General features: G+C 41.9%; 1 protein-coding gene across 1 annotated transcript; it reads right to left on the minus strand.

Annotated features, from left to right (window-relative positions):
* Nucleotides 1–266: 266 nt before the first annotated feature.
* Nucleotides 267–22978, minus strand: FDX1 (ferredoxin 1). Its single transcript, XM_070425955.1, has 4 exons — nt 22680–22978; nt 16863–16987; nt 4676–4805; nt 267–944 (listed from the first exon to the last, which is right to left on the minus strand). The coding sequence occupies exons 1-4, from the start codon at nt 22883–22885 to the stop codon at nt 830–832; spliced, it is 576 nt and encodes a 191-aa protein (XP_070282056.1). The 5' UTR covers nt 22886–22978; the 3' UTR covers nt 267–829.
* Between the last annotated feature and the right edge of the window lie 1037 nt (nt 22979–24015).

Consider the following 24015-nt stretch of genomic DNA (forward strand, 5'->3'; position numbering starts at 1 on the left):
AGAGAAAACCTAACCCAGAAGATCTCTATTTTGTTACAGGCAGAGATTTATGGATCAGCATTATTTTTTAAATATTATAAAGACGTACCATTCTGCTTAGGACAGAAAAAAATAAAGACACCTAATTTTTTGTTCATTCCTCCAGTTTAGTCCCAACTTCTTTCAAAAAACAAAACAACAGTAAACTAGCCCTTCTTAAAAGGTTGAGACCAGACTTATTTGACAGAGTTACATTGTCTATGCTCAGACTTACACTTTTCACTGAATAAAATTTTGAAATATTTATTTATAAGGTTACAACTGTCTTTGAAATTAATCAGTGAACAAAGCAACAGGTTTTTTTCCATTCACATTTACACTAATTACCACTATAAATAAGATATTCATAGTTTCTCCAGTTTCAGCCTAAACATTAAATTTGTAAAATTTGTAGTAACAGGATGTGAATTCTGGTACAGATTTTCTAATTCACTCTTGGATCTCTGCCTTCACCCGCATCTCACAGGGATAGTGCCTTTTTAAACCTACTTTATAGGCAAATAGGCATAGAATTTATATGAAAACATTTTGCTAAAGTTGCTAAACAAACATAAGGTAAAATATGTGCCATTTTATCATATGTTTTCTAATATTTGATTTGCTTTTTATAATTTAAACAAAACAAAGATTGCATACGTTCGGACTACAAAATTCAGTAATTATACAAGGTGAATTAAAGTAGTAAAGCAGGTCATCATAGTAAACTCATTCATCCATGCTCTCATTTAATTAAGAATAATAATTATAAAAATAGGTAACATTTTGTGAAAATATTCCCATTTATTCTATCTTAGGAGTTCTTGCCCATATCGATGGATTGTCTGGCATCAGACATGGCATCTGGTACTTGAACAGTCATATTGTCCATAGACTTTGTCAAACAGATTTGGCAGCCCAACCGAGATCTGTATAAAAAAGGGGGAGGTATGGTTTAGTATTAAGTAGGTGTTATTCATAAAACAATGCAGTTGTATAGAACATTTTCTTACTCAAAAAAAATTAAGAATTTATTTAATTTTTACATTTCTTTTAAGTTGAAAAACATATTCAACTCTCAACAAGAAGGTAACAAAATGTGATCATAAAAAACTAAAGGCCTAGTGGACCATGGCTTCATTTTAGTCTTTAGTCTCCATCATCTACTAATTGTTTCACCAATACTACTGCTTTTTGGTGAAAGGACTGACAAGCAATGAAATAATCAGAAGGCACAACAGTGGAGAAGAGAACTGAGATTTTAGCAATGCCAAGAAAATGATTAATCAATTCCCAGATATTTAAAACCATACAGACTATAAAGAAAGTCTTTAAAACAAGAAATTTGGAATAAACACACATATAAGTCATCAATTATCAAATATATATTTTCCCCACATTTTTAACATCTCTAAAATCCAGTTAAATCTTAAAATTAAAGGCATCTAACAATCACTGCTACACTGGGAGGTGGCAGTCACATCAGTGCTGCAAACTTGGTCACAATATTCATATAGGTGCCTCTTCAAGTGAGTTACAGAAGGTATGTTACTACTACATATGTTGAATTCAACTACCAGTCAAAATTATACCATTGTGATTAGCTAGTTATTAATAATAGGAAAGGAGCAAAGGGGAGGCCAAACATTATAGGCATGTCATCTGGGCAGCTTCACCAGGAAGCTGCAATTTCACACTCCCCAGGGAACCACCAGCCCATCCCCTGCAGACCACTGGGGGAAAGGGACTGGACAAAGGGAAGATGGGTGCATGCACAGTGAGTCAGGATGACATAGGGAAGATGCCTGTCAGTCAAACCTGAGAACAGAGATCATTAGCTAAAGGGGGCAGGGCCAATGCAAACCCACAAAAATCTGGGAATACATAATCCCGCAGACAAAGGAGTCTCATTCACCTGTGTTCCCTCCATAGCCATGTGGCCCTGAAGACCCCGCATGCAAAGAACTAATGGACTGCAGCTAGAAACACCAACTAAGCTAGCCCGATGCTGGACTGGACACTGCTCCAACAGGAAACAAAAACTCGACACTGGCTTTGAACTTAGCCTTGCTGAAAATAAAATGGGACTTTTTTCCTGGCAGGACAAAGGGAAATGGGACCTTGGAAACTCAGGGGTGCAATTCCACAAAAATAAAGCTTTCTACAATATCTCCTCCTCCCATAGGGACCTCCGGAAATAAGTGCAAAAGGATTACAGAAGAAAAAATTAATACAGAAACACAGCAGAGTGTAAACTTGATATTCATAAATGTGTAAATTGATATTCATAAAGCAATTATTTGTCATTGGAAGAATAATTATAATCCCATTTTCTTCCCTTTTTCAGAATTACTACCGATTTTATTTATATTTTCCTTTTTTAACAATGATGTACAAATGTATGTCTAGGTAATTCAAAATAGCTATTTTACTCTGCACAAAATAGGTTAAGTGATAACTTTGTGCCATATTTTTACTAGCAGTGCTCTTTTCTTTCTTAGTGGCAAACAAAAATAAATGCCAGTCTTACAATCCAATTGTCTTCAGTTTGATGGAATGTGATGTGGAAGTCTTGGTTTCATTAGCACATTCATCAGACACTCACAGAGCATCTCAAGGCACAGCACTAAATATCAGTGGGGGCACAAAGAGCAGCAACTCACTTCAATAGTTTGAACACCTCTTACACGCTGGGCGCCCAGGGATGCAATAGGAGGCAGCAGTGGGTTAGAACCTGAGAGCCAAACACACCAGTGGTCCAGAATCTAGCCTGAACGCAGCGTGTACACTTTCTTAATGCCCCTCCCCAAACACTCATTTCCTAATCTCATCCTAAAGATGGATAATAAACACGCTCCTCTGGACTATGTGGAGGATTAGTTGCGAATATCAGTATTAAAGAGCGAACTTTCAATCAAATAGAAGAGATGAGGCATATTTGCAGATAATCCTATATAATAAAGATGTAATATGGAAATGGTCGTTACGTAACGACTGACCGTGTAACGACCGGATCACAGATCAGCAGGAGGGTGGGGCAGTGGAGAGCTACAGGAGAGGGCAGGGCAGCAAGCTATGGGGGGTTGGGGGGTGCGGGGCAGCAGGCAGAGAGCTACAGGAGGGCGGCAGCGAGCTACTGGTGCATGAATTTGTGGGCAGGGCTACTAGTATAACATATGAGCTTGTGGCAAATGCCATAGAGAGTAAAAGCCAAAAGGTGTGAGGAGAAAGTACTTACATCTGTTCAGGGGAGATGGGGTTTAGAATGTGCTCTAAACATTTTTGTGAGGATAAGAAAATTTATGTTTTTAGATAAGATAGTTTGCTAATGCCGAAACCAGTTTGGCTCAGTGGATAGAGCGTCGGCCTGCGGACTGAAAGGTCCCAGGTTCGATTCCGGTCAAGGGCATGTACCTGGGTTGCGGGCACATCCCCAGTGGGAGATGTGCAAGAGGCAGCTGGTCGATGTTTCTCTCTCATCGATGTTTCTAACTCTCTATCTCTCTCCCTTCCTCTCTGTAAAAAATCAATAAAATATATTTTTTAAAAAAAAGGTAGTTTGCTAAGAATCTAACAAAACTGTAGTTACATAATACACCTGAAATAAAGCTATTATTATTACTCTTATTTTTAATTTTTTATTATTATTTTACATTAGGGTCACCAAATTACAGGTAAACACCAAAGCCAACATCACATAAGCCCTCATTATTTTGCCCCTTACACAGTAAATCAACTAGTTACTTTTCCTGGCTCCAACCAAAATATCAGGTAATGTTTAAGAATAAGGCATCACAGTGAGAGAAAGACAAGTATCACATGATCTCACTCATATGTGGAATCTAATGAACAAAATAAACTGTTGAACAAAACAGATCCAGAGACAAAGAAGCATGGAACAGACTGTTGAATCTGAGAGGGAAGGTGGGGGTGGGTGGGTGGAAGGGTAGAGATTAACCAAAGAACTTGTATGTATATATGCATAACCCATGGACACAGACAATAGGGTGGTCTGGGGTGGGGAGGAGTGGAGGGTGGGTGTGGGCTAGAAGGGGTCAATGGGGGGGGGGGACATTTGTAATACTTTCAACAATAAAGATTTTTTAAAAAAGAATAAGGCATCACTTGATACCACTCACTTGCTACTTTAGATGTTACCAATTTTAAGAGTAATTCTACCTATTAATTAATAACAAGAATAACCTGACTGATGTAGTTTAATGTACACTTAGAAGTGGAACTTCATCTTAACATAATTACTATTATATATTAAGTATCTTTAAAAATTCTGTTCTCAAGTAGGTAAAACTTTCCATTATAATTTCATTCAATTATCAAATCTATCCTTCGATGATACCATAAAAAGCATTAAATTTAATCCCAATTCACTAAATTGTGGCAAATAGTAATCCCTGGAATAAAAATAGACTAAATAACATTTATTTTTTTCCTTTTATAAAAAAGAAAAGTTTCGTAAGAGCTAAACTGTGGAATAGTGGAAACAAAGAGAAATGTCACATTTTATATTCAAAGTTTTTAACTGTTATCTACACAGAAAGATCACTATTACACACACAGGTCTGGCCTTACACTTATGTGAACTAGTAAAACCTTTATTTTCCCAGACTATCAGTACAACTGAAGAGGCCCTAAATCTTACCTATCTGTTAGCCCGTACGCCAGATCAAGCATGTCATTCTCCTCATCAGTGATTGCTTCCAATTTGTCGTATATGTGCTTTTCAAAGATGAGGTGGCAGGTAGAGCAAGCCAAGGTTCCCTCACATGCGCCTACAAAAGCAACAGAATTGAACTTACTCTGCTCTACATTAAACACAATTCAAACTGGGTTTGAATTAAAGTTAATTATTTCTATATTTTAGATCAGCATTAGCATCCATAATTAAGACTTTATTCTGAATAATAATGGAAATTAGGGACAAGCCCCCACCCCCACACACACAATCTGAAATCACATTCACATATTATTTTTAAAAGTTCTGAAGAGCTCAACACAATCTGTGAAGCCCTATGGTAAATAAGAGGAACTAGCAAGCAAACCTACAGCTAAGTAATGGTACATATTCCCTCTCAGTCCTTCCTTGTGATCAGGACAGAAATCAAGTAAGTTCACTTTAAGAGTGAAACTGGTTTTAAATAATGAGCTATTTCTCCTGCCTGTTATTTGCTGAGTGCCTAGTTGCCAGGTACTGTGAAAGGGGAACTGAGACCTCACCTGGTTCAACCCAACTATGACTGAACCTCTTTGCATATCCTCTTCCAGGGGTTACCCAACCTTTCCCTGAAAACCTCCTGGGAAAGAAATCCACAGCTGCATAAGCCAGACAATTTTGCACTTGGCTTCTGCTGAGCTGGTCTGGAACTCTTACACCTACTGGTCCAGTCCTATCCCGTGGAGTCCGATCCTTTTTTTCCCAGCTTTACTGAGACATACTTAACAAATAAAATTGTAAGAAGTTTAAAATGTGCATTGTGGTGATTTGATATACATATATATTGTAAAAGTATGCCTCTCACCCAGTTAACATATCCATTCTAAACATATAAAACTCTTGTGAAAACATGTAAGTTATAGTCTCTTAGCAAATGTCAAGTATACAACACAGTGTTATCAACTGTAGTCACCATGTTATATTTAGCTCCTCAGACTTTATTCTTCTTATAGCTGAAAGTTTGCACCTTTTCATCAACCTCTCCCTATTTCCCTCACCTCTAGCCCCTGGCAACCTCTTTTCTGCTCTGTTTATATGAAAATTTTATTAACTATTTAGTGAATCCTTCTTTTAAACAATGCTTTACATATATTTGAGATTGTTGTTCCTTCGCCAGGCTGGGCACACCCAAGTCTTCCAAATTTTTCTTGTATGAGTTCTGCATCCCTTCCCTCAGCCTGGTTGGGCTCTTAAACTATGGCAGCCAAGACTATCTGCCAAAACAGAATGGTGCAGAATTGTGTTCTCGTTAAATTCTACATCAAAAATAGTTTTCCAGCTTGTTTGTTAATACTAATTTTTAAAAAGTGATGTGGCTCTCTTGGTTGAGCGTTGGCTCATGCGCCAAAGGGTTTGATTCCTGGTCAGGGCACATACCCAGGTTGTGGGTTTGATCCCTGGTCAGGGTGTAGAGGGGAGGCAACCAAGCAATGTATCTCTCTCACATCAATATTTTTCACTCTCCCTCTCCCTTCCTCTCTCTTAAATGAGTAAATAAATAAATGAGCTATTTAATAAATAACAATAAAAACCATAACAACTTTGAAAATTAGAGACTCCTAGGAGTTACTTAAGTTTGATTTAGATTCTCTTTTGGTCAATAAACAACACACAGAACATGTAAGAAGAACTACTATCAATATCTAGTAACCTTAATTTTCCCGAGTGAACAGATCATTTTACTAAGAATGGTTCCCTCATAATTTAAACATTTGTTACTCATATTTTGTTATCTTAAAAAAAACAAGAGAGGCTTCCTTAAATGTTCATTTTCATAAAATCTAATTCAAAGAAGTAACAAGACTAAGAGAGAGAACATACAGTGAAGTAGAGGAGTCATGCCTGTGGGCCCTAGAGCCAGCCTCCCTCCATGCCTCCGTTTCCTCAATAGTGTATCTGCACCAATACCTCATGTAGTTGTGAGGATTACATATGAGTGTGTGCTTGGCATATGTACTTGAAAGCACGACTTGTAGACAGTAAACACTGTGCAAGTGTTGGTAATTAGCATTATTTGAAAGTTATAAGAAACCTTGGAGTAATTTAACTTTCTCTTTATAAACATAATGAGAACTAAACCCGAGAAGTTAAATAAATTCACTAAGGTCATGCTACCTGTTAGAGATGAGTGGTGACTTTCATCTAAGCTGCCCAATGCTGAGACAACTAGATCCTTCCACGCAATAATCTAAGTCCCTTACTTAAATATTAGATATAATGTAAATATACACATATACAGTATACTACACAAATATAGATACACACCAATTAGTTACTTGAACAAGTAGCTTAGTTTCCTGTTTTTGTGTAAATTTGAAATATTTCAAACAAGAGGTAAATGGATATACTTTACATAAAAAGAAAAGGGCTTTCTCTACTTAAAAAAAGTAAACACACACACACACACATTTCAAAAACCCCTGCAATAAAAAGAGAACGAGTGTAGTGCAGCAGGGCCAGGCTCTAAATCAGTGGTTCCCAACGTGGGGCACATGCCCCACAGGGGGGGCAATTTGATTTTTAAGGGGAGCAATTCGAGAATGAGTTATTAACAGTGAATTTTTTGCATTTCTTATGGTTCTAGGGGCTTCATATACAGTATATAAATATATTGTGACATATTTATGCATTTCAGTTCTCCATTATATGTTTGAAAACTTTATTTGCTATTTTTTCATATCACTTCATATTTTTTTTAACATTTTCTTAGTGGTTTCTTCCTCGTACTTCAGCTGTCCTTTTGTTCTTTTATTTTCCTCTTTCATGGATGCCATGTTCTTTGGAAGCTTGTTTAGACCAAGTTAACAGCCTTTTAGGCTTCCTCCACATGAATAGAAGTTCACTTTTTGAATAAGAATTATATGTCACGTGGGGGGAGGGCAGGGGGGCATCAGGATTTTAGAGATGCTTAGGTGGGGCATGGCCAAAAAAGGTTGGGAACCACTGATCTAGATGGACCTACCACACTGTCTGCTGTGTCCTGGGCAAGCCTCTCAGACCTGTTTTCTTCTCATCTGTATAATAAGAGATCGAGCACGATAACCTCTAAGGGCCTGCTGGCTCTAGTATCTTACGACTCCATAGAGAAGTATCACTACTCTTAATGAATTTATCCCCTAGTATTCAATAAATATATACTTATCTTGATTTCTGTTTTTATGTTACCAATACCCAATACAGACAAACCCAAAACTAAAATAGCAAATCCCTCTGGAAATACTGCAGGCCCAAAATCAGGAAATCCAGCCTCCTTTTGTCTTCAAAATGTAAGTGCAACAATCCTCACAAAATATTCCCAGCAACTTTCTTCAGATTTGTTATTAAAATAACAAATCCTGAGTCCTGCAAGCCAAGTATAATAGAAGATGCAAGGAAAACAAACTCACAGTCTAGGGCAGGGTGAGGTGGGTGGGGCTGCAGAGGCAGGGGACCAAGTTCCCTCAGGCGCCTGACCTTGCTCTATAAGCCCGTATTCTCCACCTTGTTTCCGGGCGTACTTGGTGGGGAACACAGGCTCAGTAACCGTCTTTCATGGGGAGTTGCTGCAGGGATGCACTAGCCAGGGGGTTGTGAACACGTCACTCCTCTCCCAGATCCAGCCCCTGGAGGGACGGGTTGTAAACCTCTGCTATAGGTTACCAAAGGCTGCTAAAGGATTCCGAGCAGGAAAGTGACCTGGGAACTTCATTTTGGGGAGATCTCACTGCTGCTTGTGTGTAAAGGATGGATTTAAGATTTTTTAAAAAAAGGCAGAAGCAAAAGCCATAAGGTTTCACCATGGGGGAGAAGGAAAAGAGGAAAGGAAGGATCAGAAAGGCAGAGAGCCAAGGCGAGACCCTTCCTAGAAAGGCAGTCAAAACAAAACGTCTCAAATGGTAGACAGAGAACCAGAACAGTGTGACATCAGGAAAGATAAAGGAAAGAGAGAGCGCATACAATATGTTCTCAATCATCCTGCAATGGAGAGAAAAGTTCATATGCCCATAAATCCTTCCAGAAAAATTCAGGACATTCCTTTTTGTACCACCTGGTCAGATGACATGCAGAGTTGCCATCCAACCAGCTCTTCATACGCTTTAAGCTCTCTCTTCCCTAGGAAACTTCAATTCTTCCAACCTTCTCTTAAAGGTTTTTTCATTCTCTAATATACTTTTATTGCCAATTGTTTCCACATCTTGCTTAAGTTGTCAAGTTCAGAGCTGAAGAGAGTATTCTAATAAGAATTTGACAAATGTTGAGCATATACAGAAGGTTAACTTTTGGTTCCTACATGCAAAGTTCCTACTACACATTCTAGTCCCATGTTTATTATTTAAATAAATGTGTCACATTCATGATCCCTCCTTACTATATAGTCCCTTTCAAACTTTTCCACCACACGTTGTGACCAAGTATGTTCTTCTTATTCATCACACCAGGAAGAAACTCAAATATAAAAGAAACTTTAAGACTCAGAGTGAAATCAACTCAGCTTGTATAAGATGGCTAACACTGGACCAGGGAAGTATAATGTCATATTGTGGAGCAAGTACTACTATAGAAAAAAAATTACAGCAAAGATTTACAAGACCCCATGGTACTTATGAGAAGAAATAGACAATCCTACAAAACCCCAAAATAGTAAGATAATATGAGTCTTTTTAAAAGTGTTTTTAAGCCGAAGCCGGTTTGGCTCGGTGGATAGAGCATCGGCCTGCGGACTGAGGGGTCCCGGGTTCGATTCCGGTCAAGGGCATGTACCTGGGTTGCGGACACATCCCCAGTAGGAGGTGTGCAGGAGGCAGCTGATCGATGTTTCTCTCTCATCGATGTTTCTAACTCTCTATCCCTCTCCCTTCCTCTCTGTAAGAAATCAATAAAATATATTTTTTAAAAAAAAAAGTGTTTTTAAGATTTAACCTATATGTTCTATAAAAAAATAAGCATTTTAAAGAACACTGAAGAGCCGAAACCGGTTTGGCTCAGTGGATAGAGCGTCGGCCTGCGGACTGAGGGGTCCCGGGTTTGATTCCGGTCAAGGGCATGTGCCTGGGTTGCGGGCGCATCCCCAGTGGGAGATGTGCAGGAGGCAGCTGGTCGATGTTTCTCTCTCATCGATGTTTCTGACTCTCTATCTCTCTCCCTTCCTCTCTGTAAAAAATCAATAAAATATATTTAAAAAAAAAAAAAACACTGAAGACATGTCTCTAAAGAAAATATTTAGGAAAAAATATTTCTTAAAACTTTTATTGATTTTAGAGAAAGAGGAAGACGAGAGAGAGAGAATGGTTATTTCCTGCACTCACCCCAACCTAGTTGTGCCCTGATCAGGAATCGAACCTGCCACCTTTCAGTGTATGGATGCTCTAACCAACCGAGCCACACTGGCCAGGACATACAGATGGCCAAGAAACATATGAAAAAATGCTTAAAGTCACTGATCATCAGAGAGATGCAAATTAAAATGACAATAAGGTATCACCTCACACCTGTCAGAATGGCTATCATCAACAAATCAACAAATGACAAGTGCAGGCAAAGATGTAGAGAAAAGGGAACCCTAGTACACTGCTGGTGGGAATGCAGACTGGTGCAGCCACTGTGGTAAACAGTACGGAGTTTCCTCAAAAAATTAAAGATGGAACTCCCATTTGACCCAGTGATCCCACTTCTAGGAATATCTCGTAAGAAACCCGAAACACCAATCAGAAAGAATATATGCACCCCTATGTTCATAGCAGCACAACTTACAATAGCTAAGATCTGAAAACAGCTCAAGTGCCCATCTGTAGATGAGTGGATAAAAAAGCTGTGGCACATTTATACCATAGAATACTACGCAGCAGTAAAAAAAGAAAGATCCCTTACCCTCTGAGACAGCATGGAGGGACCTGAAGAGTATTATGCTAAGCAAAATGAGCCAGTCAGAAAAAGACAAGTATCACATAATCTCACTCATATGTGGAATCTAATTAACAAAATAAACATGAATGGAGTGGATCCAGAGACATGGAAGCACGGAACAGAGTGGGGAATCTTGGAGGGAAGGCGGGGAAGGGTGGGTCAGTGGAAGGTGATCAATCAAAGAACTTGTATCATATATGCATAACCCATGGACACAGACAATAGGGCGGTGCAGGCCTGGGGGTGGGGGATGGAGGGAGTCAATGGGGGGAAAAAGGGGAGAAAAAAAGGGAAAAAAATTTTAAGATTGAAATCATAACTATTATATTTTCCAACAACAATGGCATAAAACTAGTCATGCATATATTCCCACTACCAGAATAAGGTGCAGAATGGAAAAATGAGTCCCTATAGTGTGGGGGGTATGTATATTATGGAGAGATAGAGATAGAGATAGAGATAGATACAGAGAGATAGAGAAAGAGGTAGAGCGGAAGCTAGAGAAGGAGGTAGAGGTAGAGGTAGAGATAGAGGTAGAGGTAGAGAGAATGTGAGTGTGTGTGAGTGTGTGTGTGTGTGTGTGTGTGTGTGTGTGTGGTGAGTATGCCCAGTAAGTTACGGTGTTCTTGACCTGACATTAGAAGTTGCAATGCATTTTCTCATAGAAACCAGACTGTAAATGGTGATTAAATAGTTATGAAAAAATAAATTCTTTAGGGTTGGCCTAAAAATGTTTTCTAATGGGAAAAACTAATTCCAAATGCTAGTTAGTTGACCTGAATATGGACTTGGAGAATAAAATCTATTCATAAGCTGGGGAATATCTATTGTTTTTATTCTTATCACAAACACAGGGAAAAAAAAACACTCTACAAAACAAACAATGGGAGGCAATATATAAAAGGAAAAGGGATACCAAAGTAACAACCACTACAGAGTCTTCACTCTAAAACTGGTAGCTGACCAGAATAGGAGTACACTAATATAATGACATGTGGAGAGATGGGGACTGAAAATGCAACAAAAGTTATGGGTCTATGCTTAAACACAGTCCCAGAGCAGTACTGGTGGCTGTCAGCTTTCAGCCGGTGTGGCTCGGTTGGATGGAACATCGTCCTGTATACTGAAAGGTTGCAGGTTCAATCCCTGGTCAGGGCACATATGAAAGGCAACCAACCTATGTTCTCTTTCACATCGATGTTTCTCTCCCCCTCTCTCCTTTCCCCTCTCTCTAAAATCAGTAAGCCAAAAAAAAAAAAAAAAAAATGAATGAATGAATGAATGAATAAATAAATAAAATCAATAAGCATATCTTCTGGTGAGGATTTAAAAACATAATAAAACAAAATCAATAAAAACATACCCTCAGGTGAGAATAAACAAAAGTTTGATCTAGCATAGCCAGAAATACATTATACAATAAGAAGTCAATAAATATGATAGTAATAAATATAGATTTATATAAACATTATCAGGATTTCCCAATATGAATAATTTTTCTCAAAACAGACATAAAGAATATAGGTAATGTAAAGGAAAAAAATGGTCTGAGATAATAACTAAGTAAATTTGATCAGAGAGCTATTACTGCCCCCTAGTGACAGAATATTACAATACACTTTGAAAACTTAGATCATCAAGTTGAAAATAAGAATGCTTATAAATTTGTGTTGCTTCCAAAATTTCTAATTGTTCCTTTTTACTCATTTACCCATTCATTATTTCACTTAATATACAATAAGGGATAAAACAGGAATGATTTTATCCTTCACTGCAGTCTCTTGGGAGAAAGATGCACACATAAAGAAATATATAACTAATGGCTGGTGATAAATGCTATGAAAGAATGAACAGGATGCTGTAATGGAGAAAAATGGTTTCAGGCTAATAAGAGAAACCCTACTTGGAATTGGACAATGAGACAAAGCCTCACTAAGGAAGAAACATAAAGTGAGACTAGCCCTAGTCAGTTTGCTCAGTGGTTAGAGCATTGGCCTGCAGACTAAAGGGTTCTGGGTTCGATTCCGTCAAGGCCATGTATCTTGGTTGCAGGCTCCATCCCCAGCCCCAGTCGGGGTGCGTGTGGGAGGCAACCAATCGGTGTGTGTCTCTCACATGGATGTTTCTCTCTCTGTGTCTCTACCCTCCCTTCCACTCTCTCTATAAAATCAATAGAAAAAATATCCTTAGGTGAGAATTAACAAAAAAATAATAACAATAAAATAAGTAGAGACTAGACAGATACAGGATTTTCAGGATGCGGATTGGGGAAGTGCCCCAAGCAGGAAAAATTGTGAAGTGTATACAAAGTCTCAAAGATAATGGGTGAGTTCAGCTCTTGAGAAAAGGCCAGCATGGCCAAAGTGAGAAACAGAATGAGTATAAACGAGGTGGAGGGGTTGCAGATGGGGCCAAACAATGCAGAACCCTTTAGGCTAGGGCAGTGGTCGGCAAACTGCGGCTCGTGAGCCACATGCGGCTCTTTGGCCCCTTGAGTGTGGCCACGAAGTTTCAATCGCACTGTACGTGCGCACCTGCACGTGGTATTTTGTGGAAGAGCCACACTCAAGGGGCTGCAGTTTGCCGACCACTGGGCTAGGGTAAGGAGTGTGCATTTTATCCTAAGTGAAATGGGAACTTATTCACCATTTTTAATCAGGGGACATGTCTGTCGTGTATTATGATAGATTACCCCAATTGCGGGGCTCAGAGCAGAAGCAGATCAGCAGTTACAGGTATACAGTGACTGGGCAGCCCCAAGCAGTGACTGCGGGGATGAGAGAACAGGACACACTTTAAATAGGAAACATGCACCCTAGCTGGTTTGGCTCAGTGGACAGAGCATCGCCCTGCAGACTGAAGGGTCCCAGGTTCGATTCCAGTCGTGGGCACATGTCCGGGTTGCGGGCTCAATCCCCAGTGGGGGGCGTGCAGGAGGCAGCCGATCAGTGATTCTCTTTCATCATTGATGTTTCTATCTCTCTCTCCCTTCCTCTCTGAAATCAATAAAAATATATTTTTTAAAAAGTTTCCTGCTTCTCAATAAGTAAATAGGAAACATGCTTTGGAGGCGCAACTGACAGGAGCTGCTGTGGGAATGGAGGTAGGTGATGGGGGAGAAGGAAGAATAAAAGACGCTGTTTTCAGGTTTCAGCAGCTGAGAGATGCTCATTACTGACAGAAAAGACTTGCGGAAGGGCAGGTTTCAGTTGGGGGAATCGAGGCCTGTTTAAATATTGACTTTAAAATATCTGTGCAACTTCCAAGAAAACATGTAAAGGAGGACATTGGATCTGTAGTCCAAGGCTCAGCGGGGATGTCCGAGCCAACAATGTAAATTTAACTTCATGGGCATCTAGATGGGATTTAAGGTCACTCAGGGAGATTATGAGATCACCTGATTATCTCATCACCTGAGGATGAGATCACTCAGGGAGAAACTGTAAACAGACTTGGTACTTGGTCAGCCTCCTTTGACATGGTGATCCTCTGTGAGTATGACTTATGACAAGGGCAATACTTAAAGGGTCTCCTGTATTTGGCTTTAGGAATTAATGAAATAGCTGCCCCCATGTTATTACAATAACCTCTTCTTTATAAGAATAGCATTTCAGGCTTCTTGATCTCTTCTTTTCAGCTTTATTCAAGAAAATGATTTAGGCTTAAGTCTTATCTTCTGTGAACCTGGATTAGCTTATCTCAAGTTTATAGTTACATGACAAAATTCTGGACTTGTTAGGATCCTTGATCTTTAAAGCCTCTCTGCTAAGTTTGCTTAAGGGAATGCAGAATCCTCATCAAACTGCTAAAGACTGAATAGGCCAAGTTAAAATGCCACAAATCTGACCATTCTTACACAGTGGGCACTGCGCTAAGCACTCTACTTCCAATATCCCATGAGGTTAGAACTATCAGAATCCTATTTTACAGAAGAGGAAACTGAGACTTAAAGATATTAAGGTGGCTTGCTCCAGGGCTCATGGCTTGTAAAGGAAAGTGTTAGTTTATAAACCACAGTCTATAATGAAAAGTGAACCTATGTTATTAATAATAGCTATGTAATTCATAATAGCTAGGTTTTATTTTAAGTACTTGCTTTTTTACAGCTATTGTCGTCCTGAGGATTATGAACCATAACCTACCTGATTCCAGTCTATTCTCCATTGCTATGCTATGTACTACTTTTCATTTGTGAAAAAATAATTCAGAAAAACTAAGTTTAGTTAAAAGTGTAGCTAAATATGAACTCATACAATGGAAATCAATTATTAATAAATTTTATAGAACTCATGCTATACATAAATTATCACTGAGGTCTTTATATACATAAGTCATTCTTACCCATGGTATGCATCTGAATCATGTAGAGCATTTTAAAAACATATCTGCAAGGCCCGGCTGGGGTGGCTCAGTGGTTGAGCATCGACTTATGAACCAGGAGGTCACAGTTTGATTCCTGGTCAGGCCACATGCCTGTGTTGTGGGCTCAATCCCCAGTAGGGAGCATGCAAGAGGCAGTTGATCAAAGATTCTCTCTGATCACTGATGTTTCTATCTCTCTCTCCCTCTCCCTTCCTCTCTGAAATCAATAAAAACATATTTTAAAAAAATACATACTGGCAAAACTCTCCTCTCTTCCTGCACCATCTAGGGTGGAACACAAATGATGTCTGCACTTTTCAAAGTTCTGTAGATTCTAACTCCATCCCAGACAAGAACCACTTCCTTAGACTAAAAACTCCTTAAGATTGGTACTATATCAACTATTACATCACCTAATTTCTAAAATAGTTCATGCACAAAAGATGCTTCTTAGAGAAAAAGGCATAAAGAATTAGAGACTTCGGTTTGAATCTTAGCCCTCTCACTTGTACAACCCAGGGAATGTTAACTTCTCTGAACCTTAGTTTCTTCATCTATAAAGTAAAAGTTTTTTTAAAAAATTTAGCCCTTAGAGTTGTTACAATCATTGATAACATACAGTATGCGCTCAACTGGTAGTTGTTCTAATTAATCCTGAAACTGACCAGCCATGATCCGGCCCATTTGAAATGAATAAAACTAAAAAAAAAAAAAAAAAAAAGACCATACCCTTTTATGTAATGATGTTTAACTTTGAATTTATATTAGTTCACACAAACACTCCATCCATGCTTTTGTTCCGGCCCTCCGGTCCAGTTTAAGAACCCATTGTGGCCCTCGAGTCAAAAAGTTTGCCCACCCCTGGACTAAACAAATATCAGATTTAAAAATGCAGCATAAATACTCAGTGCCACCTCTGGAAAGTACACTCTGTGAAGTCACCTGAGTGAGGACAGTCTTCCAAGAGCTCACAACCCAGTCAGGGACAGGGGCATTCTCTCTAACAAGGAAGCCGTGGTGAGCATTCACAGGGAGGTGGATTTCACGGATCACAGGGAAATAAGGAAAAGAGAAATAACTCTGATGCAGAAATGGTTCTCAAAAGTGCGATGTGAACTGTGCCCTGACAGAAGCATAGTCAGATATGCTCATTGGACCTTATTTCAGGCCAATGGTTCACAAACTTAAACATGCATCAAAGTGACATGGAGGGCTTGTGAAAACACACAGGGCCCTAACCCAGACTTTCTGACTCAGAAGACCTGGAGCAGGGCCTGAGAATCTGCATTCCCACATGACCTGATGCCAATAACCAAGGGAACCCTCTTCGAGAACCATCACTAGAGTGCTTGAGCAGAACTGACGAGTGCTAGCAGCTTTCCCTGGCAGCATCTGGGGTGTGGCTTGTGTGAGTGCTTAAGGACTACGGTCAGAAGTCTAAACTCTAGAAATAACCCTTTCTCCATAAAAACACTTTGTCCCCTGATAAGAGGTAGATAAATTTCCCTTCCTGGAAAGGTAAGCTAACTTTCCAGGCTAAGTTAAAACTATTTTAATTACCTCTTGTAATATGACATTTATTATCTCTAACCTGTTATTTTTCAACTCCACTAGCTATTTCCTGGATTTGCATAACACAGGTAAATAATAAGGTAATGAGGTGACAGATTTTGAGGTATAAAGCTAATCAAATGCAAAAAGAATAGAAATACAGTATTACTTATTCTTTCAAAATGAGAATATAACACTAATATATCCTGAATTTTAATATTTTACTCTGTATGGTATAAGTTAAAATTTTTCAAAAGAACAGTGTTGAAACCTATTCAATAGTTTCACTTATAAATTTTAAGGACTCTTCCATACTCACCAAAACCATCAATATCTAGATTATTTTCAATCACAACATCTAGCAGAGAGTCACCGATTTTTCCTTTGGTTGTTAGTATTTCACCGTCACGGTTTAAAAAGTGGACTGTTATTTTATCTTCTGAGCTGAAAAAGGAAGCAGTTCTTTATTAATTATTTTCAAAAAATACTTTAAAATAACTGTTTTAAGAACTGGTAAGGTCAAATTAAAAAAAAAACTTGTAGGGTCAAAGAAACAGTGGTGTGTGTGTGTGTGTGTGTGTGTGTGTGTATGCATATGCAAGCAAATGTGCTCTTTTACAGAATTTTCTTTTCTTTCCAAAGTTCATTTGGGAAGAAAATACCATAAATACCAAAAAGGCATATCTATCTGTCCAGCTACCAGGAGAGCTCTACTGCCTGAAAGGAAATGAAAACTAGGCCATGTACTTCCCTATGCATTGTGTCTCCCGAGTGGTCATGGTTATGAGTCACAGTCATGTCAAAACATCTAGCAATCATTATCATGAAAGTCTATTTTGCTCTCACACAGCTCTCTGAAAAACAATCTCTATGAACGTGCCCCTAAAGACTAGACCACTGTTGTGGTGAGCTTTGGGAAAGCAAAGCACCCTGCCGTCAATAGGCAATTATGCATGTGTCTGGCGGGTACTGTGCTTAAAGGCAGCCGTCTGATAGTTTCCTGAGTATTTGAACATCTCACTCTGGTCTACACTGTGTGCTCAAAAATCAAAGGGACTAGAAAATATTGTTTGTTTGAATCTGTGGGAAGATAAATATACTCCCTTAAGTGCTTTATTATAGGACATTATATTATCTATCAGCCAGCTAACTTAAAAATTTTTTCCCTTCTCACAAACATCAAAACAAAATTTGGGAAAAGAAATTATATAAGTAACTAGATCCTTATCCTCCACCATTGGTCATTATAATTTTTACCTCACAATTGAAAAGATGTACTTCAGCTTAAAATAATTAATTGCAATTTTCACTACTGCCAGCAGATGGTAATAGTCCATATCAAAGAAGACGAATATAAGTAAAACCTAGAATTAAATAATTCCAGAGTTATAAATATCTCCCAATTTATCAAATCCTCACAAATGAGGCAACTGAAGTTCCTATCAGATAATGGCCTCCCTAATATTCCAACACTGAAAAAAGAGGATTCCATTAATTAAAAATTATATAAAATACTAGAGGCCTGGTCTGTGCCCTCTCGCAATCCGGGACCCCTCAGGGGATGTAGGGAAGCCAGTTTTGGCCCAATCCCCAAAGGCCAGGCTAAGGAACCCCACCGGTGCACGGGCCTCTAGTATGCAGCATATAAGATCTTTGGTTAATCTCTTCCCGCCCTCCCCTCTCCCTCCTTCCCTGAGATTCATCACTCTGTTCCATGTTTCCATGCCTGTGGTTTCCGCTCCTGCATTAAGCATCTGCCCTCTGGTGGTCAGTGCACGTCACAGCTACCAGCCAGTTAGCTGATGGCTTAGGCTTTTATATATATAGACTAGAGGCCCAGCGCGCACGAAATTGTGCGCAGTTAGGGTCCCTAGGCCTAGCCTGGCCTCTGTCACATGGTCTCTGCTGGCCTGCAACACTACATGAAGCTCCCCACCCCAGGACGCTCCTCGAGCCCCGGGGCTGCTCCGCAAGGCTCCCCCCCCCTCAACTGCTCCGTGAAACTTGCTGCCACCCTGTGAAGCTCACTGCTGGACGCTCCGAGAAACTTCCCTCTCCCCCCCACCCCGCGACTGCTCTGGAAACTCCCCTGCCCCACGACTGCTTCGCGAAACTTGCTGCTGCCCAAGTGACTGCTCCACTAAGCTCACGGCCACCCCGCAAAGCAGCCCGCCACCACCGCTCAACAGTTTCCAGTCCCACCCCACCACCAGCCCCCCCTCATGGTGAGTGGCTCGGGGATTGGGGGAGAGGGGGGACTGAGAGGTGCTCCATCACTTCATAGTGACCAGTTGCCCGTTCGGTCATGAAGGCACCTACCTCTTTATATATATTAGGATATGTGAAAGTCTCTCAAAAGGGCTTGTGTACTCCAACTTTTTTTTTCATAGCAAAAAAAAAAAATGCTTTAAAATTAAGTATTCTGAATATTATTCTTGATTTTCCAAGTACAATGGCTGAGAATAAAGATACTCTGGAGGCAGGGAGACCACTTTGTAAGTTATTAAAAGAGCACAAACTAAGCAAGGATATAGGAGACATTGCCTTAGATATTCAGGGGGTAGAATTAAAAGGTTCTGGTAGCCATCAATATAAGATGGACTGAGAGAGAGAGGAAAGAAAGAATGTTGAAGTTTCCAGCTCGGGCAATTAGGGGGTACAGTTTAAGGTAGGGTTAACAGATGGGGAGATGGAGCTTTGGGGAAGATGGAAACGAGTTTGAGTTTAGACCTGTTCAATTTAATAATAGAAAAAAGTAGATGATAATGTCGAGAAGCCAGATGGATCTGAGCCCAGCAGGGCAGTCTAGAGATCTGACATCCACAAATGCCTCGTAAAAGTATGACAGACAGAATTCCATCATTTGCACTCACTACCACAGGCAAAGGTTTTAGGGCTGCTGTTCTTCTAGGGCACTCTAGAGCCGAGTTACAGCAAAGGAATCTGAACTCTCTTCTACATCAGACTCCTCTGTAAACGTGGGTTAACAACATACGCAAAATACGTAACACAGAGTAGAGCTCAACAAACACTGATTAATAACTTTTAAAGTCTCAGTCCTCGTGCTGCTAAGAAGCCTGAGCTGCTGCTATATATGTACAGCCTCACACAAAGACTGCAGAGTAAGAGTATGAATAGGTTTACCAGAGGACAGGAGAGGGAGCAGGAAGGTAATTCTAGAGTTGAAAAGTATGGAATGTAAGAATCAGATGTAGATTCCAGCCCTGGTTCTGACACATACGAATTAGAGGACCATCGGAAGCCACAGTGACTTCCCCAAGCTGCTGAGAGAATCAAGGAGAGAAAGTTTACGGGAACTCTGTTTCCTTGAAGCATTACGCACGTACTTGATACCCAAGTAACCCTATCCATTCACTATTAATAATTGGTGTTGGTGGGTTTCGTGGATTTCTCCCTCAATTCTAAGAACTAGCAAGAAGCTTTGAGCTATTCCCAAAAAGGAAGATTTCATACACTGGGAAATAATTGTCTTTCCAAATTTTCTTTCATCAATTAATCAGCCAACAACACAAAAAACACTATGTTCTTCACTTGTTACCCTTTACTCACTGCCATTTATTCTGCTCAACCAGATAGTTGTCAGGGGCTGCTGTGCTGCTGTTCGGAGAGGGGAGTTAAGCTGCTGATGCCCACTCTTTCACCATAGAGAGTAGCCTGGGACCATTGGTCCAAGAAAAGGGCACCCACCTAGGGCTCCCTACTTCCTGAGCCACCTTAACTCCTCCAAACGACCCCATGGGCTAAAGAATTACCAACTACTATGGTGCTCAAAAAACAAAACAAAAACTGAATGAATTTTAGTCCTAGCTTTGCCAGCAGCTTGCTATGGAATTTTTATTTTCCTTTATCTAACCTCCCAAGATTTTTTAAGAGTCAAGTGAAATAATATATGGAAAGCTCTTTGCAACTTAAATCACTACAGAATATAAAGTATTGTGTCAGGGTATATTGGAGTTAAAGGAATTTTCGACTCTCAATTACTGATAGCTTATCTAAAATGTTAAACTTCCAAGTCAGAATGACAACTTCTAGACTGCTCTGTCCAATCAACCTTTGTGTGTTCTACACCTGTGATGTTCTATACAGCAGCTACTTGCTACTGATTCTTAAAAATTCAACTGGGGCCCTGGCAGGTGTGGCTCAGTTGGTTGGGCATCATCCCATGCACCCAAAGGTCACTGGGTTCCACACCCAGTCAAGGCACATGCTGGGGCCCTGACTGGTTTGGCTCAGTGGATAGAGCGTCGGCCTGCGGACTGAAGGGTCCCAGGTTCGATTCCAGTCAGGGGCATGTTACCTGGGTTGCGGGCACATCCCCAGTGGGAGGTGTGCAGGAGGCAGCTGATCGATGTTTCTCTCTCATCGATGTTTCTAACTCTCTATCTCTCTCCCTTCCTCTCTGTAAAAAATCAGTAAAATATATATATATATTTTTTTTTTTAAAGGCACATGCTGGGGTTTCAGGCTCGATCCCCAGTAGGCAGCCCTTTGATGTTTCTCTCTCCCTCTCCCTTCCTCTCTCTCTAAAATCAATTCTTAAAAGAAAAACATTTTTTTTTAGAAAAGTTCAACTGGGAAACTGATTAATTTTATTTAACTTTATTTTAAACAGCCACATGTGGTTAGTGCTGATCAACTCTCAGATCATATTAGCTGTAGCTCCAAAGTCTGTGATAGGAAGCACAAGGCCACAAGACCTCAATAGAAAAGCAGGACTGTGAGGGAACAGAATAAACGTGCGTCCCTTTAAGACAACTTCATAATCCAAACATTCAGTTCGGGGGAGATCATCCCTATTTACAAAAGCATTTATGTCCCTGTAAATACTCATTACACAAGCATGTTCCATACATGTCCCAATTTATATAATTTTTCAAGAAAGTGTCCACTGTAGAAAACAAGGCATGTGCTGGGAGGGAGGTCAAAAGCAGGGACGTGTAGGGAATAGAGGGACAAAAGAATCCGGCTCGCCTTCTCCGTTACTCCCCTAACAGTTCATGCAGCACATTTACCGAGCACCCGCTATAGAATAAGATTAAGGAGAAAAGGCGAATAAGTCCTACACCCTCTTCTCAGGTACCTCCTCAAGAAGAGAAAAGGCAGAAGACAAATCCAACAGTTCCTCCCTCCCTCCGGGTCTAGCTGCCTGCTACCTGCCAGCAGGGGATCAGAGAGCATTCTGCATCCTGCAGGGTCCCATCACGGTCCTGTACGCTGAAATGAGCACCTCTTAGCTCTAACTAAGGAGATCGTGCCTTTGAAAAGCAAATATGCCTGAGAATACAAAGCACCAATACATTCTGGGGAAATTTTTTCACATCTCTTTCGACATTTACTACAAAACAACACTCCAGCTGCCCTGCCTGTGGAGTAGCCATACTCTATCTCACCGCTTCACTAATGAACTTTTTTTTCACTTTAAACTCAAAACAAAACGAAAACATAAAACACTGCAGGCCTGAGCTGCTGCCAGGAGGCGACCTGTCTTTCCTGCATTCTCTCATGTATTCCCCCAAGTAACCCTGTGCGACCTGCACCATTGCTCTCCTCCATTTACATACAACTGGGGGCGCGGAGACGCGTCGAGATTGCAGAAGCGGACGGGGAGCGGCAAAGTCGCTGCACAACCCGAATCATCGCTCCGCGCAAGGCTTTCGGCGCGGCATCGGCTGGGAGACGGCGGGAGCCCGGGCACGGGGTGGATGTTCCCCGACAAGTGGACGTTCCGACATGGATCTGGAGGCAGAACGTCCTCACACCGCAGGAGAAAGGCCCGTCGAGCCCTGCCGGCCCGGCTCGCCACGGGGTGCACCTCGCGAAGGTCACCGCGGCTCCTGGCAGAGCAAAGGTTAGTCCCAGCCAACCAGCAGCCGCCAAGCGCCCGGCTCCCCGCGGGCACGGGCGGGCCCGGAAAGGGAAACCGGGGTCCCGGTCCCCGTCTCCTGCCAGGCGTCTGGGGCTCGGGAAGGAACGGAGCCAAGTCAGGGCCGCGGGGAGCCCGCGGGCCGTTCGGAGCCGGTGCCCGGCGCCCGAGGGAAGAAGCGGAGCCAGATGTCGGGCCGGGCCGCCCCCGGGAAAGGAACCCCGACCCCGCGCGCGCCGGCCCGCGCCTCACCTGCCACGCGCCGGGGCCGACAGGCTCAGCGGCCGCCTCGCCGCGCCGCCGCCCAGGCCCGGCTCGGCGCTCCCGCCCGGCGCCCGGCTCCCCGGGAGGCTGCCGGCTCCCACGCGAGCTCCAGCGACGAGCAGCCACCGCCGGGCCGCGCCGCCCAGGGCTGCGGAGGAGGCGCGCAGAAGCCGGGCGCCCCCCGCGGCGGCCATCGCCGGCCGGCCGGTAACCACCGGATGCGACGCGGGCGCGCGGCACGACCCCGAGAGGCTCCCGAGTGCGGGCGTCGCGCCGGGGCCGCGGGCCTGCGGGCTGGGGCCGGAGAGGCAGCGCGATCGCCGGCCCGCGCCTTCCGGTGCCCTATAAGCCCGGCCGGGAGCGCGCGCCGCCCCTGCCCACGCCTCCCGGGCGGCTTCTTGGGGGCGGGGCTAAGCACTTGGTGTTGGGGCGCGCGTGGGGGTGGGGGTTGCTTTTGAACAGACCGGCCAGGTTTTGTCTTTTTTTAAAATCTTCTTTGTTGGAAGTAACACAGATGTCCCCTTTTCCTCCATTGACCCCTTCCAGCCTCCCCGGCCCCGGCCCCGGCCCCGGCCCCAGCCGCAGGCTGGCACCATGCCATGGATTACGCATATTCTTCCCACCCACCCACCACCGCCTTGCTCCTTGGCTAAGAGTCTTGTGAGAGTCTGGCTTTGTCACGCAAAAACACAAAGATGGCTCTAACCGGTTTGGCTCAGTGGATTAGAACATAGGCCTGCGGACTGAAGGGTCCCGGGTTCGATTCCGGTCAAGGGCATGTACCTTGGTTGCGGTCACATCCCCAGTAGGGAGTAGTGTGCAGGAGGCAGCTGATCGATGTTTCTCTCTCATCCATGTTTCTAACTCTCTATCCCTCTCCCTTCCACTCTGTAAAAAAAATCAATAAAATATACTTTTTTAAAAAAAGAACTGGAACTTAAAAACACACACACACAAAAAAACACAAAGATAGCTGAACGTCTGACACAGCAAGACAGTAAAACAACCTCCGTTACTTAACCCACTTTCTTCCCTTCTGCACTTCCTCCTTCTCCCGCCACCCCACTCCCCACCCCCCATTGAAAAGAACAACGTGTGCCCTGGCCCTTTGGCTCAGTGGATAGAGTGTCTGCCTGTGGACTGGGGGTCCCAGGTTGGATTCTGATCAAGGGCTCATGCCCGAGTGGCGGGGTTGATCCCCAGGAGGGGGTTGTGCAGGAGGGAGCCGATCAATGATTCTCTGTCATCATTGATTCTTAAATCTCTCCCTCTCCCTTTCTCTCTGAAATCACTAAAAATATATTTTTTAAAAAATGAATAAAAC

This window comes from Myotis yumanensis, unplaced genomic scaffold (assembly GCF_028538775.1).
Source record: "Myotis yumanensis isolate MYYU_CA2020_CCGP unplaced genomic scaffold, mMyoYum1.0.hap1 SCAF_10, whole genome shotgun sequence".
NCBI lineage: Eukaryota > Metazoa > Chordata > Mammalia > Chiroptera > Vespertilionidae > Myotis > Myotis yumanensis.